A 16,313-nucleotide genomic window follows, 5' to 3' on the forward strand; every position below is an offset into this window, starting at 1 on the left:
ATTTTGAAAAAAAAGCATGTTTTCATGATCAGTTAATCTCCTATTTTATGTATGTTTGTAACAATAAATAAATAAAACAATAAAAAATAGGTGACAAACTTAGATTTCTTTTTTCGTCAAACTTAGTCCAAAACCAAAATGTAGCCAATTTGCAGTGATTAAATAAAGAGAGAAAGCAGCAAATGAAGAATCTACAAGGAGGCTTTTGTGTCTCAAAAGTGACTTAAACAATTGATTTATTGTCAACTTAGCTGCCAATTAGATTAATCAACCAATTCAGCTCTGTTTAGCTTTTTATGTCAAGTCAGTGTCAAGTTTATTGACATTACTGTATTCCAAATTAAACATAAACAACTCACTAATTGTTTTCAGCATTATAAAGATAGAGAAAAGTAATTTGGTTTACTTTGCATTATTTTACAATACAGAAACAGCAGTAGGAATATACAGGCTTGCGCTTACTTACTCATCGTTTTAACTGTGACTCCATAAGTACGTGCATCAGCAAACATGTATTTAGCGTGTCGGTGCGCTTGTTTGACTTTGAGAGCAGTGCCTGCTGTTTAAGAGTAAGGAAAGGACATCAATGAAGAGAGGTGCACCACTGCGGGACAGGGGGATGTGGATGGGACAGGATGTGTGGTGCAGTATGAGCATCCCCTCTGCTCAGATCGCTGCTCATTCGTCAATTTGCCTGCAGACTTGAATGGTGCATTGCTGCTAAAACACAGCGAGGCAATCAGGAGTGGAACAGCACACCTCCAGGGAAGGGTCCCAGGTGGATGGAGGAGAGCCTCCTTGGGTGATCTGCAGATTAAGCCGCTCGGGTCACGACAGAGGGTCAAACTGAAGACAGATTTGTATTGTTCTTACAGAATCGTTTCCTATCGAGGGGTATTTTAAAAACCTTTTTTAAAACAGTGGATAGAAAGGCGCAGCATGGCTGGTGTATTCATCAAATCCACCCTAAGGCCATAGAGAATGTTATTTTTGAGTTTGTTCTACTTGCTTTCAGAAATGGACTAAACTGTCTAAAGTGCATCATCCTCTGAGTGTTGCAGGGAAACAGAACTCATAGAACAAGCATACAAACATATTTTTGTTATTGCAGTTTTATTCATCCAACAGACTTTATTGTCATTAGTTTTAGTTTGGCTTACTCAGACTCTGTCTTTGCATATTACCATTGAAAAGAGCGTCTCCATAATGGGATAAGCATCAAAGCCGAAAGAGGTCGCAGCCTTAATAGCGACCTGGTTCTGCTGGAAGATGCAGCAGTAAATGGGCAGACCCATAGAGCTCATCCTGTGGATCAGAGCCTGAGACAGGGCCCGGAGGTGACCGGTCTGTCTGTACTCCGGCATGGTGTAAGCCATTCTCAGCTCACACAGCTCGTCAGTCAGCATCCAGGACACAGGCTGGCCCTTTTCATCCGTCACACAGTGGTTTGGCAGATGGCGGATACAGGCTCTCATGTAGTTCAGGCTCTCCTGGCTGCCTCCATAAGGCAACTGTGCATCCGCAAGCTCAGCGTGGGACTCTTCAAGAATGGAAATTGGCAGTGGCAACACTTTCCTGCTCCACAGAGAAAAATGTGAACAAATGAAAGTAAATCAAGAAAACATGTACCATATTTTTCTAATTGCACTCATCAGTTCCAAAAAATAATGGTGATGCCATGAACTGAGGTCATGAATAAATTTCAGAAACGTACTTTTGCCAGTCCTTTTTCTCCGGGTTGTGGTGTATGAAGATGTCATAATCCTCATATTCTTTGACATGGAGCCCATTGAGTGAGGCAAGTTCCCTGACGAGATGGCAAAGTGATCTTGGTATGCCTTTCAGAGACACATAAAACAGAGTGGCAGTTTGTTTAAATTCACCTTTATCTTCAGAGTGAGGATGCACTGATCCAGAACTTTGTATCCCAGTAATCTTTCCAATACCTTTGGGTATCAATCAATACTGAACACCAGATAGCAAAACTCTTTTTTTTCAAAATCTGAAATTTGTTTACCACACTGCATGAAACACACTTCTTATATAAGGAAACATGGGACTCACCAGCACTGAAAAAATGTAACTGATAGCAGAGACGCAACATTTTTTTTAAAGACACAGACAAAGAGTGTATTTAGTGCAGATCACCTGTGTCATGGCAAATATTTGAGCACACTTAATAAAATTAGTACTGGCATCAATATCCAAGGGAAAAAAATTTCACGTGTCAGAACCACCTGACTGGAAACAAATGACTTATCACACAGCTGTTTAAAACTACAGGTGCTTAGAACTGTATTATTTTACTTGGTCTGATAATAAAACTGTCTCCTGTGTTGCATTATACTGACTCATGCAGTAACTTACTATATTAATGGACTGTTCTAAGGCAGCCAAAAATGTCTTTATGAGGATATACTTACTATTTGCAAAAGCAATCGCAGAAAAGTGAGTAAAGTTTGCTAAAATCTACAATGCCCAGCTGTTTCCAGAAATTACTAACCCTTTTTATTATTATTATTATTAAAGTATATATTTGTGATCAATCCATCTACTGGGCTTGGGGCAGAGTGCTACAGACAGGTCGGGTAAACTGAATTGTAGGTTATAGTATTGTAGGTTTTCTTTCATTTGTGTTCTCAGTTCATCTCTTCTGTGAGTAAACAAGGTTAAACTTAGAAATGGCTTAACAATCATTGAGGAGAGTGTTATAGTCATCCAAAAACAGTGTTATTTACACAGTTAGATATCTGTATCTGCACCAGGCATCAGATAGAAATACTGTATATTGCTATAAGCATGAATCAAAATTATATTCACATGACATACAATATACTCTAACAGATCGGTTAAGGAAGTATTATGCCTTCATTCTTTCACCCTACCTCTGAACTCAGTTGTTTTCCCCCAGTTTATGACTCCCTCACTAAGAAGTAGACTTCTCAGAGTTGCAGGATTCTTGGTGAAGACGGTGCACATGTCACGAATCAGCCCAGAGCTGCTGCTGCTGCTGCTGAGAGGCTACACAGATGGATATAGGCATCAACATCCCACTCTGAAGGAGCCCATAAGTTATGTTTGTCCCTATGTGCTATACCTGTTTTTGACTATGACAAATGGCAGTAGTAAATGTAGGCCAGGAGTCAACACACATCTCCAGATGAAACGAGTTGTTGTGGAGAATATGTGACACCCCTCCAAGAACCTGGAAACACAGCAGGGGGAAAAAGACCAAAATAACAAGCTGCTCGCCATCCGTGCAGATGGAAATGGCACACACACACACACAAAAAAAACAAACACTGGAGATATCAACGATATTCTCATTTTCTATTTAACAATATCACACATTAATATCACAGGTATATCAATGTTAGAGTGGCATTACGGTGATGGAGTGCGGAAGTTCCTTGAGAAGGATATTCTTCATCAAAGTGAGGTCCTTGAGTTCTTTCAAGATGATCATCTTCTGTCCGTTCTCTCTCTTATTTCCCGTATGTTCTGCTCTGTTTGCTCTTGCCTAATGCTTCGGTTTGTGTCTGTTTGGTTCTGTCTCTCTCTCTCTCTCCCTCTTGCTCTCTTCTGTGTATGTGTGTGCACAGCTGGGTGTGGTGCCCTCACTTCTCTTCCTGTCTCTTCACCTGCACATATGCAGCACATTCATTTCAATTAACTCTACCCTGTGACTGCTGCTTAAAAGACTGACTCTCCCACTTCGTCTCTGCCAAATTGTCGTGACACTCTGTGGCATAAGTGCTTCAGACTTTATTATTTTTTTAAAATGTTTTTTGGGAAATTGTTTTCTTAATGAACATACTTCTAACTTCTACTTCTCCTAACCTGTTGTCTTCCTCCAGAGAACGTTTTTGTAGACCACATTATCTCACCTGCCACACCATCGCTCAGGACATTCGGCCCTTTCCTTTGAGTATGTTCTTGAAGAACCTAATCAGGCTCCTTCAGTTTTGCACCTTTGTTGTATCTTCCCTGACCACTTGTATTCACAATTAAGGTGCCTTTTGTCATTAAACTCTTTTACTTCACTAACGGCGTCTGTGTTTAGGGTACAGCATTATGGGTCCTCTTCCTACCTAGATTTAAATCTTAACATGTTGGTTGTTTTTTTCAGTGTAAACTGGCCTCTACCTTGAATTTTGTCAGAGTAAAGAAGTGTGCAATTTAGGTGGTTTACAGTGTAATGGGCTTCTAAATTCTATCACCATAGATAAGATGAACTCAAAGTCCATGCAGATACATGTTTACCTGATCTACAGTGTGCACATTTAACTGCAGTCATCTCAAATACATAAAGAAGAAAAATACAGACTAAGACGCTACATACAGAACACAGAAAATATTACACAGGGATACTTAAAATGTATATTACACATCTGTGAAGGTCTAATGGAGCTTTCCAGCTGCAGTCTCCCTCAGTTAAGGCTGATCTGTGCATTATGCCTCACCAGCGCAGAGAGCAAACCGGCTGCTGCTGACACTGACGGAGCTGCTGCTCATTCACGAGCCAGCTGTCAGAAGCTCAGCCACTCACCATGTCAGTCCATCATAGACCTTTCACTACTGTCTGTCTCATGCATTTCACGTGTTTTGCTCATCAAGTTCTCCTTTTCAAAATGGTATCTTATAATATCACAAATTAACGTTGTTTGTGACACATGGAAGACACTGAAATCATTTATTTAACTCAAATAAATGATGTGTCATGAATTCCCAGTTGTAAATGTACAGACAGTTTGTACTTCTGTGCACACTAATTTTCTGTACAACCGCATTTGACCTGTTTTGTCATTTAAAGTGCGTCTTTTTCCCTCCGCTTGGGAAGAATCTGCTCAGCTTTACAAAATGAGGTCAACAAAGAAGAACTGGTGCAGTGAAACACACCTTTTCCTGCAAAATCCCATCATTCAGTGTATCCCTGCACCAGACGGACCAAACTGAGCAGAAAGAGAATAAGATTTTCGTGAAGTTAATTTATTGCTAGCTGGCTTCAATTACTTCCACCATGACTGTATTTTTCACTGGCAGCGTGATTTAGTCTGAGGATATCCCCTATAGCCACATAATCACTTGCGCTCACTGAAATCCTTTTTATTTTAGTTCTTGTCAAGATTTCCTGAAATAAATTCTGCTATGGTGGGCACCCAGAAAAGTTTCATAGACCCGCAAGTCAGCTGTCAGTCAAGGCACTCCTGTGAGGACTATTGAGAATTAGTCTGAATTGATGAGTAAACCAAGCAAGCTGCTGAGCTTGTAAATCAATGTGTCTATTATCTTTTCAGGACAGATCAATGGAGCCGAGGAATGGGCTGTGAATGGCAAAAAAAACAAAAAACAAAAACAAAAACCTTCTTATCAACTCCAAAAACACTACAGTCAGGCAGTTTTCCAGATCATAATTCAAATCTTAAATATGAATATGAGCCGTGTGTGTGTATACACATTCGGTGAACTGCATAGATGACTCAACTCTGAATCTCTGCACTCATATGATCCATGAGCCTTAACACACATTTACACAGTCTGCCCTTGGCAGGGCTAACAAGAGGGAATATTAAGAAGATCGGAGAGCCAGAGGCGATGAGGTGACAGCAGCCAGGTAAAGCATAGCGAGGTAATCTAATAGGACATGTAAAAGGGCCCCTCCTCATGGCTTATTCATCACCGGGGATGCCATTACTGAGAATGGCGTGGGCTATGTGAGGGATATGCTAGCGGGGGCATTTTCCCTGGTGTCACAGAGTACAGAGGAGAGGACAGATGCTGCGAGGCTCTGCAGACTGATTCAGTAGCAGCGCTGCATGCAGATCGCACATGCAAGGAATGACGCTCCCCTCTCAGCTGGTGGCTAACAGTTTTTGCATGCTGCACACCTATGATTCATTCTGACAGTGACTGATGTGGACAGCCTCATGCAGCAGATCCGTAACAATCAGAGATGCTCCATTATGTGAATTTTACTGATTCAGCACTCTGTTCCAGCAGTGGTGTATCTCACAAGGGCAGAGATACAAGCCAATCAGGCGGAAAAGCCTTGATATAATACACAAACTCTAATGCCCTTAAAACAGGTAAGCTTTACACCTTGACAGGAGGGGTTCAAGGTCAGTATGAGATGCATGCAGCTCCTAATTTTGCACCAGAAGGCAAAAGATCACAGGGTTCAACTGGGGGCACAGGCAGAATAAAAAAAGTCAAGAAAGAAAAAAAGAAAAAAAGAAAAAAGAAAAACAGCCCGGCTCCTGCAGTGAAGAAGCAGAGAGCGCTGCACTGCTGCAGAGAACAGTCAAGACGCTGGTGCCTAGAAAGTACAGAATTTATAATGGAGCCACCATTATCCATACAAAGCGAACTGCGAACGTCTTCACTGAAAGCCAGTAGCGTGAACTACCAAGTGCCTTTTTGTGAAGCAAAGACATTGCAGAAAGAGAAGTTCAGCCTTACTGGCTGACTAAATGATGGATGATCTCATTCTCACAGAGTTGTGCAACTTGCAAAAGACAAATTTGGTTGGTCAAGATATTTCTATATTTTAGCGCACTGCAGAATAGCACCAGTAGACCGCTGCATCGTGGGTAATGAATGGCAGGTAATAAGCATTGCAGATTAAGGACATTTTGCTTTACTGAAGGAGATTTTCTACCTGTGAGAATAGTAAAACTTTGTGCAAGTGTTGAGATAGCAGCTTTCAGATTGCAACATTCACTGGTTGCAGGATTATTGCTCATTTGTCAAAATATGTGGCAATCTGTGTACAATAGTGATATGGGTGTAGCTTATGTTTTGAGCTTTCTTAATGTACATGGTTGAAATATGGTTCTTAACTGTGTCTTAGATATACGTATAATAAGTCAGCCACAATATTTTAATTCTGTCACCCGGTGACAATGGATCGCTTTGATTTGAAAGTGTTGTCCATGTTTACAATTTTCTTAATTCAATTTAACACAGCGTCAAATTTTCTGGTCTTCTATGTACGTATTTGAGTTAAATAGCCTTAAGTACATCTTTCTGCGACACATACCAGGATAAATTCCTTCTAGGCATTTTCAGAGGAGATCACAGATATTGTGACAATTTTCAAATCACACCAGAAGACATGGTGTCTCTGTGGAGCTAAGTGTTCCTCTCTGAGGTATGAGCACACTCATATCTCAAAGCAGCTTTTGCTGTAGAGTGAAAAATGAATGGAAGGGAAGGGGATGGAGAGTTGCGTGCATGTGGAGGGGGTCTCTCTTGTGAGGAGTCCTTTACACTGATGATTCTAAGGGTGTGTATGGGGGAGGGGGTGTCAGTGCGTGAGGTGCAGAGGAGGAAAAGGAGGAGAGGAGGAGGGCAGTGAGGATGTGCACACACACTGACCTGGGAGGTTGCGTTCCCCTTTAAAAGTCCCATCCCACTCTGATACGCAGAGCTCATGCAGGATCTGCTGCGGCAGTGGGGGAACACTGCTGAGCTGTGCAGTTTATGCTGCCAGCAAGCGTGCAAAGAAGAGGAGGGGGAGCAAGCGCGTACAGGAGGAGGAGGAGGAGGAGGAGGAAGAGGAGGAGGAGTGAGGCTGAGAGAAAGGGAGAGAGAGAGTGCAAACAATGTCATTCTGTTCAGGAGGCAATGCTGCAGTCAACTTTGCCGCGCCATGAGGGCACATCACCAGCAACCATGGAGCTCAGAGAGAGTGCAGAGAAGTTTTCCTCCTTTCTGCCCCGTGAATGATGCAGTCCGACACTCATCCGTAGGTATACATCTATTTCCTCTCCAGCCTTATTTACCTTGCATGTTGTCTCTTTCTTTCCACTCTTAAGTGTCCGTCTCTTTGCATATGAACGTATACTTCTTAAATCAGATTTACGGGAGTTGATATACGAATGTCGGTTTGCATGCCTGCAGCGCTGAAGCTCCTGGCTGCTTCTGTCTCATCAGTGTGAGCCTCCTCTGCACCAGTAATAACCAGGCAGCAGCCAGTCAGTTAGCAGTCAAGCTCTACTGCTCCCTCATCCATGTTTAACGCATGGTACAGGCTGGAAATAGCACCCGGCGTGTCAGATAGCAGCTGGTAGAGAGGACTGGCAGTTTGAAACAAGGACAAAAAAAAGAGAAAGAAAAATAAAACAGGATGCAAAGAGTTCACTCCACTAGAGGAGACTTTTATCTTTGCTGACTTAGCTTTTAGGAGAGAACAGACAGTCCTGAGCTCTCTACCTTTCTCTGGTAGTTGAGGGTTTATATTTAGCAGCATGAGTTAGATGTGAATATGATGCTGGGGACTAGTAAGAAGGATTTATTGTGTCTGTGTTCCTGTGCTGTTAGTGTTGAAATGCGGAAATGAGAATGAGGCTACAGTGGCCTGCATGGGACAGGGGGGAGATGTGGTGCAGTCATGAAGTTGTGCTCTCGCTACTAGGACTTTTCTGCCATCCCAAAAGTGGATACCAGGGGAGAGGGCAGCTTTTTAAGATTCTTTTTGGAGAGTTTAGCACAAACTGTGTGAGAGAATGTACAGAGGTGTTTGTGCATGCCTTTAGTCAAGTTTTCATTTGTCTCTCGGATAAAAGCAGAAACGAAAAGGTCTCTCAGAGCAAAACCGCTGCAGCAGTAACTCAGCAACTCTCTTGCTCTAAAAGTCAGTGTTGCTACTTTTGTCTTGTATGCCATATTGCACTGTCTAAGCTCAACTGTAAGCCTTTTCAAAAGGCCATGTAAAAATAGTTTGCGGGGGGAAAAAACTCATATTAAAGTGAGTCAGTATTGAGAAGTGTACTCTGAAAACTGTCTGGGAGGTCTGGATGATGGATCTAGCCAGGTCACTTCGCCTGCTCGGACAGCTCTGAGTTCACCTCAGGTAACTGTGCTCAGACCTTGAAAAAGCGGGTCCTGTGTCATCAGCTGGCTCTTTGACAGGCAGAAGTCCAAGTATCTGTCTGGCCTCTGGATTTCTCCCTACTGCAGCCACATGAGAGCAGGGTAACAAAGTGATAGTGATAGTACATGAGGTCTGTGCCACATCCGAAGCCTGACATCATCTTGGAGCATCTGCAGTTCTCCTGCTCACACTTTCACTGAGGGTGGGTGCTGCACTGGCAGCAAAGGAAATTGCCGCACTCACCTGATGTTTCTTGCGCCTCACTTCTGCCCTCCCCCCACCTCCCACCCGCTCTCCACTTCTTCCCTCCTCCTCTTTCCTTGTCTCCAATTTCTCTACTGTAGTCTCTCTCAGAGGGACAGTTACCCAGTACAGCACCTCACTGGCATGTTCTGCACCTCAGTGATTGTGGCCCCCTCCTCTGCCCCCCCCCAGAAAAAGTATGCAGCACATGCTCTCACCATCCTCCTTGAGCAATTTGCCTGAGTGAATAGAGAGAGAGAGAGAGAGAGAGCGAGAGAGAGAGAAAAGCAAGACCCAGTGAGCCAGCAGCAGAACAGCAATCCTGCAGTGTCCTGCAGCAGCTGAGTTCCTGCAGTGCTGGCCTCTAATAGCGCACACACCACACACACACACACACACTCAGACAGTCTCTCAGTCACGTGACACTGTGGTGGTAAATGTGAGGGAAAGCGGGCCGTCTCACTCTTAGACTGGATTAAGCTGAGTTTAGAGACAGAAGAGAAAGGCAAAGACACACACACACGAACACAAGGGCACACATACACACAAACACAATCTGCTCATGGAGCTCCACAGGGAGGCAATGGTGAGATTAGCCGGTTGCCCCCTCCCTCCCCACCCCCACCTCGATGGTGCATTGTCCCGTTCCAGCACTCCAGTTCCGATGATGTAATCGATGCAGCAAGCTTTGAACTTGCTGGGCTAGGGGTTCCTCCTCCCCCCCACCCCCCCACTCCCAACTAACACAGATGCAAGTGTGAGGCCTAACCTGCAGTCTGTGTCCCAGGTACGAAAATGAATGAATTACACCTTTATGTGACGATTTCGCTATTAAAGTGCAGAAAATAGTTTCCCTTGAGTAGCCTAGCTCAGTGATTGTCCACATTTCTCTCTTGTGCAAACAGATTTCATGCTTTCATAAATTAAAAACCACCTCACTTGGTGAAACTACTGCTGGCACTTTGTCAAAACGCTGCTGTGCAGTGCAGTGCCGCATCACCACTTCTAATAAATTAAAGCAACCATGTGCCGACAAATACGCCTCTGCTGCTCTTTTTCACAAAGTTGCTTTCAGCAGGGGAAAAGACGAACCTCCAAGCGGAGCAGGGAAGTGCTTTTGAGTTCTTTCTGGGCGTAACATCATAGTGACTTTGCTATTTCATTGATAAGGTCATTAGTCTGTTGACGGGCTGCAGTGGAGAGAAGCACCAGTGATGTACAGTACGGTGCTGTAGAGATGCTCAGGCAGCCAGATTGAGACCATATTGTAGCAGGTGAGTTTTGCTGAGCTGGTTCCTGCCAAGGCACCCAGAATCTGCCTAGTGATCAACTTCTACTACAGCAGTGATGAACTGGCATCACCCCTCCTCTGGTTAGAAAAAACCCCCAGCTAGCGTCAGAGCGGCCCTGCATAATTAGCCCTCGTGAATGGTGATGATTCTGCACATTTGATACAGTTAAATCTATCAGTAGCTAAACAGACTGAAATATACATTCGTATTTACATCTCTCTGAACCATCAGCAAGGGAAGCTTCCTCCGCTGCATTAATACTTGCTTTTAAGTTAAGATTTGTCGCTATTAGACATCACAGGTTCAGAAAAATACTCATATTTCACATGTTTTACATATCTTTACACGTGCTGTCCACTGTCATAATTCATAATGATGGACTTCATCTGGTCATTGATGTGACCTACTGTTGGTTACTGGCTAAAATCATTTGATGAATCAGCAGTTTTCATTTTAGTTTCAGTATGCTGTGTTGGTTCCTGGTTACAGCCTCTATAAACTACTCATTCTGGGTGTTTAAGATAAAAATGGGACTACCTGCTAGTAAGACTAGGAATGAAGAACAACACTGCAGTTAAGACATTAATTTTGCTTGCACTCATTCAGCATCAGCTAGTAAAAGACTAAAGGTTTTGTCAGAAAAGCAGACAACACTGTGAACTGCTACCACCCGCCAGGCAGACAGCCTGCAAAGAAAAGAAGTCAAACTGTCCTTTATGATCTATGAAATAGCAAAGATGATCTGACAAGTCAGCCCAATTCAAAAATGCTCTTCTCTTTTACACTTTTTCAGTTCATCGCCTCCGCTTTGGTAAAGAAATCTGCTTCGTGGAGTCGCACAGAGAATCAATCTTAATGTACCTTCAAAGCATAACTCGGGCCTGCCTGTGTTGAAAGTAAAAGCTGTGCACGCTAACCGGCTGAAGCAGGCTGAGTCATGCTGGGTCTTTTTCTGGGTTTCCCCCCTCTCTGATCCTCTGCTCCTCCCCCTCTGGTCTAGGAGCAGGCTCATACACCGGGTCCGGCTGTTGGTGGCGTGTTGGAACATGCCTTGACTTGTACTGCCTGACTGAGGCAGACAGAGAGAGAGAGAGAGAGAGAGAGAGAGAGAGGGACAGAGAGATGGGGAGAGAGAGAGAGAGAGCGAGAGAGAGACAGGGAGAGAGACATTTACAGAGACACAGAGACAGAGGGAGAGGGAAGAGGCTGGTGGTCAACAGTTTCCCAGTGTGAAGTGACCCGCACAATGGGAGAGCCCTGCAGCACTCGTGGACGGACTCCTGCTGATGTCAACACCCGAGTGCACTCGCTGGAGACGAGAGTGGATGGAGGAGCTCCGCTGACGGCTCGCTGCGTGGTGAGTGTCAAAACTGTGAGCGGATGAAAGCCTCTGATGCACAGTTTTACAACTGGGCACTTGTGTGAGCACCTAGGTTAATTGTTATTGCAGAGAGAAGCACAGCGCACCTCGGCTTTAAGTAAAACTTCAGAAACACTAATTAGTGTAGGGAATAAAAAGAAGCTAAAATGAGGCCTTCAGATCTGTTTAATAAGGCTGTAAGTTGACTGAAGTATAAATGAGAATATATTCATTTGAGTTGCGAAAGCGTCCAAGCCGAGTCTTGATGCTAACATGATGCCTTGGTAACTACACAAAAGGTCACTGAATGCAGAGGACTGTGATACAGGCCAGCACACAGTTCCAAATCACGCAGTGGCACAGTGACCTCCACACAGACAGAGCACCACCAGCGACCCTTTCACAAGTCCCCGGGGACTCGCCGATCATTGTCTGACCACAGTGTGGTGCTCACAGAGAAGGACAGCTGTTTTTGTTATTGTTTTCTCCTCTGTTCAGGATGAAAGGTGGTTTCCATCAGGAGACCCAGCGGGCTGCATCTCCTCCCCAGAAAGCAGAAACCACACAGATAAAGAGCTCCTCATTTCTCACAAATGATTTGAGTCTGCTTAAAAACAGTGTGGTGGGAGATCCAAAAAAACAAAAAAGAGGGGGGCCTTGTTTTCATCAGTGTTTAAGTCAGGAGGTGTTAAAAGATCACACATGCTTTAAGCAGAAAAGCTGATCGACTCAAGCTGCGACTGTCTGTCACACAGATTAGCCGAATGTTACTCATTAGCTCTCCAGTCAAAACTCAAACACATTAATCACTCAAATGATAATCAGTTAGTGTCTTGTGTACTATGATCTGTGTAGTCGGCTTTTGTGTGGTCAAACCTGCAGATAGTTACTGGGGCAACTCTGTTTTCTGGTAACCAAAGGGAGTGCACGCTGTGGGTAAGACTCAAAACCACTGAATTATTAACACACTGCAGTTTGACGTACAGTACAATACTGATATGTGAATGCTGATGAAATCCACACCTCCCTCCACCCCACTTCCCCGAAAAAAGTTCAAAAACTCAGAAGACAAGATGGACAAGAAATGTCATTGTGACCGGGCTTTTATTACTTCTGATCCAGTCGTGGTGTTGAACTGTTGACATGAAAGCATCTAAAATTCGAAATCAAAATGCGTACTCGTGCTACATAAATCAGGAGTGGCTAAGCTCCAGCACCAGGCATGCCTTCATGTGTAGCACTGTTCGGAAACGAGGTAAATACTAGTGTCATTGTTGGCCATAAGATGATTACGTTTGTGAAAACGGACTGGAGCAGGGAAGCATGACTGTTTGAGGGTTGTTAGTTCAAACTGAAACAAGCAAGAAATGCACAACGGAGAGCAGTGAAGTACAGCGTGTTTTTTAGCATCCAGGAAGTGTGGGTGGGTCTGGAGTTGGCCTGAAAACTACATGTGTATTTGTATGTGTATGTGTGTGTCTTTGTATTTTGGTGATGAGGTGAGAGATCAGCTGTGTGCTGAGGGAATTTGGTGTCTGCATGCCATGAACTACAGACTTATTTAGGAGTGTTCAGTCTAATCCAAATACTACTTGCATTTTGAGTACTATTACACCTAACACTATGAATGTGTTGTTGTGAGGCTTTTCCTTTGTATCATGTGGCAGTAAACCGAACATCTTTAGGTTTTAGACCGTTGATAAGACAAAACAAGCCATTTTGAAGATACCACCTTGGATTTACAGAAAGATGATTTATGGATTAATTGAGAAAATAACTGGCGCATTAATCACTAATGAACAAATTATTTGTAGCAGCCGTAATCATGTGGTTTCATCTGGATATCTCTCTGCCTCTGTCATATTTACACCAACGTTCCACACTTCATATTGAATACTGAATATTGCCTATTTTAGGACACACAAGAAATCCACTGGAATACCTTTAAGTCTACACCTGTGTCATATCAGAGTAAAAAAAGATGGTGATGAATGGTCTATGTTAAGGTTTATTTAACATGACTTTAACCTGGCAAACCTGAAAAGGGTCGTCTTGTCATCCACAACTTGCACAAATAAGCGCAATAAAAAATTCTGCCATCACCCTTTGATTATTTTTTGATCGGCCAATAGTACAGAAACAGAAAGACACAGTTCTGTCAGTAAAGCTGAACCCAGCCTGAGGCCTGAGACATGTCTGTGGACAGACTTGAGGCTCGTTCTGTGCTCCTGCTGCTGTTTGCTGTGTGATGCAGCGAGCCAGGCACTCATTCACTTAGCAAGCAGGGTGTTGTTCTCACTGGCATTCCTCTATCCTGTATTAGGGATTACATCGAGCCCAGAGCAGGAAGAAATTCCTGTCATCATGTGCTTAGTGAAACCAGCATGCTGTCATTTGGCCAGTGAAAGCAGGTCAAAAGGTGTCCCTGAGTTTGTTAGTGGACATCACTTGTGGCTGTGTGTAAGACAGGAGCAGCCAAATGAATATCTGGTGTCGGTATCAGCAGGCCATCCTTTTTCAAAATATAGATAAGATCATTGCTAATAGTTTTCTTAGAAGTATCTAAATCCTTTCTTTCACTTCAGATAATGTCAAAATGCTCCAACCACCAATCAAGCGAGGAATTTCCAGTTATACAACCAAAAATGCGTCATAAGACACACCATAAGCAGGAATGGAGAGCTACAAATAGCCCTGCTGCGGATTTCGACAGTCAAGATACACCAGATAAAGGACAAAGGACGTTCATCCATCCGTATCTTACCCAGCTATCCCTCAGATCATCCCTCTACCTTCTTCGTAATCCCCCACTTCACTTGCTGCAGGTCACTCTTTCCAGTATCCATGTTGTCCTGTCAGCAAAGCAGAGTCCACAGGGAGAGGACAGTATGGAATGGTCAGCTGGCCCAAAAATAGCACTGCGGCGAGCAAACACAACCAATAGCAAAGGGGCTTTAGTTGTTGTCCCTTTGGTACAAAACCATACAGGGACTTGCATTATGTGGTACTCGTGTGAACAGACACACACGCACACACACACAAATAGATGAGAGCTAAATCAAACTGAGCTTTTTGTTGCAACATCATGACTCATGCCAAGTCTATTCTTGGTTTGGGGGTGTTTGCCCAAGTTGTGTGCACTTAAAGTGATGCTGCACAAAAGGAGTATCAACAATCTGTTTGGGAATGAGCTTTGGGTCACTTTGGGCAGTGGAACGTAGACGCATCGATGCATCGCAGTTATATAAAGCTGAGTCAGGGAGGGGAGAGTGACTTTTTTAAATCTTTTGTTAAGATTTCTCAAAAAAGAAAGAGAATCCAACCAGAAGTTTCATTCCATTGTACACATGAATGTGTCAAGCCAAATTAGGTCCAATCCATGAACTAATTGTTATCAAATCATTATTTCCTGTTTCTCTTACAGCGCTTCCAGCTGTTGGCATAGGACCACGCCACCTCGGGGGGGCTTTCAATGTGAGGCTGGTTCCTTCGACCACCATCACTGAGGCGGCCTTGGAAAGTTTTGAGCGTCCGCAATGCCAGATTGACACTAAATGGAAGAGCCACACCAAAGACCAGCCGGGATCCCGCTGGGGTGAGGCAGGGGGCAGGACAGACGGTCGGACGTGGCTCCTGTGGGTGTTTCTCTGGCAGTGTCTTAGCTGGTTGTTGTGAGGAGTGAGAACGAAGCAATCAGCAAGTATACTGCCGCAGAAATTCTTCGCAATAAGAGGCCCAGGGATTGCAGTCAGCATGGGGAGAAATGTGCATCAGAAACGTAGCGAACACGGATCCTACCGCTGCTGTAAGTTTTTGCTTATGTGTGCTGACGCTAGAAGTTAACAAGAGCCGAGGAGCTGATACAGAATTAACTGAAGATACTGTTGATCAACCAACAGCATGGCCTTTCTGTTGACAGCCTCTACAATATTTACAATCGGATCAGAGCATCAAACGTCTTCACCGTGTGTTGTACATATAAGATCCTCTGCTGCCATCTTGTGACTAAAAGCAACTTCCCAGCATGCTTCTGTCCATACTAAACACTGCAGCAATTTGTGAAACCTACACTGTATTTTATTTTTCAGTCTAAAATCTCTTTGATTCAGAAAACGGGCCTTGGCTCACGATCATATCCGACTCCTTACGTTTCGGTTGCAAATGCACGTTGTTTTTGTCACCCAATCTAATTTTGCCTCATGAATTATAAGTAGGTTTTTTTCCCCCGGATGCTAACACATTAATAGTGAATATAGTTGATTCCTAATTTATCAGTTGCTGCCTAATAATTTCTTCATGTCATAAATTATAACTGTAAAAAAAAAAAAGGGTTAAATAAAAGTTACATAAAGACTGATTCACTCATTTGCTTTGTTTGTTTTCAGAGTGCACATGCATTTAGTAATTATGAAAAACTGCATAAATCAGTTTGCACCGTGAAAAATCACTTTGAGACCCTTGAAAACAAGACGTTGCCAAGTGAACACAGCGAGACCTAATGAGTGCCGATGAGGCAGAACGGACAGGAAGCCAGGTGCAGACT

At 43.5% G+C, this 16,313-nt stretch overlaps 1 protein-coding gene and 1 long non-coding RNA gene across 2 annotated transcripts; one reads left to right on the forward strand and one right to left on the reverse strand.

Moving 5' to 3' along the window:
* Window positions 1-1,078: 1,078 nt before the first annotated feature.
* On the reverse strand, window positions 1,079-15,200 carry LOC124062934 (glycine N-acyltransferase-like protein 2). The gene is made up of 5 exons (XM_046396045.1): window positions 14,535-15,200; window positions 3,098-3,205; window positions 2,886-3,021; window positions 1,715-1,838; window positions 1,079-1,575 (listed from the first exon to the last, which is right to left on the reverse strand). The coding sequence occupies exons 2-5, from the start codon at window positions 3,152-3,154 to the stop codon at window positions 1,161-1,163; spliced, it is 732 nt and encodes a 243-aa protein (XP_046252001.1). The 5' UTR covers window positions 3,155-3,205; window positions 14,535-15,200; the 3' UTR covers window positions 1,079-1,160.
* LOC124062935 lies at window positions 11,554-16,131 on the forward strand. The gene is made up of 2 exons (XR_006844020.1): window positions 11,554-11,767; window positions 15,195-16,131. It is a non-coding gene; the product is annotated as an uncharacterized LOC124062935 (long non-coding RNA).
* The last annotated feature ends 182 nt before the right edge of the window (window positions 16,132-16,313 follow it).

The sequence above is a fragment of the Scatophagus argus genome, chromosome 8 (genome assembly GCF_020382885.2).
Source record: "Scatophagus argus isolate fScaArg1 chromosome 8, fScaArg1.pri, whole genome shotgun sequence".
Classification (NCBI taxonomy): domain Eukaryota; kingdom Metazoa; phylum Chordata; class Actinopteri; family Scatophagidae; genus Scatophagus; species Scatophagus argus.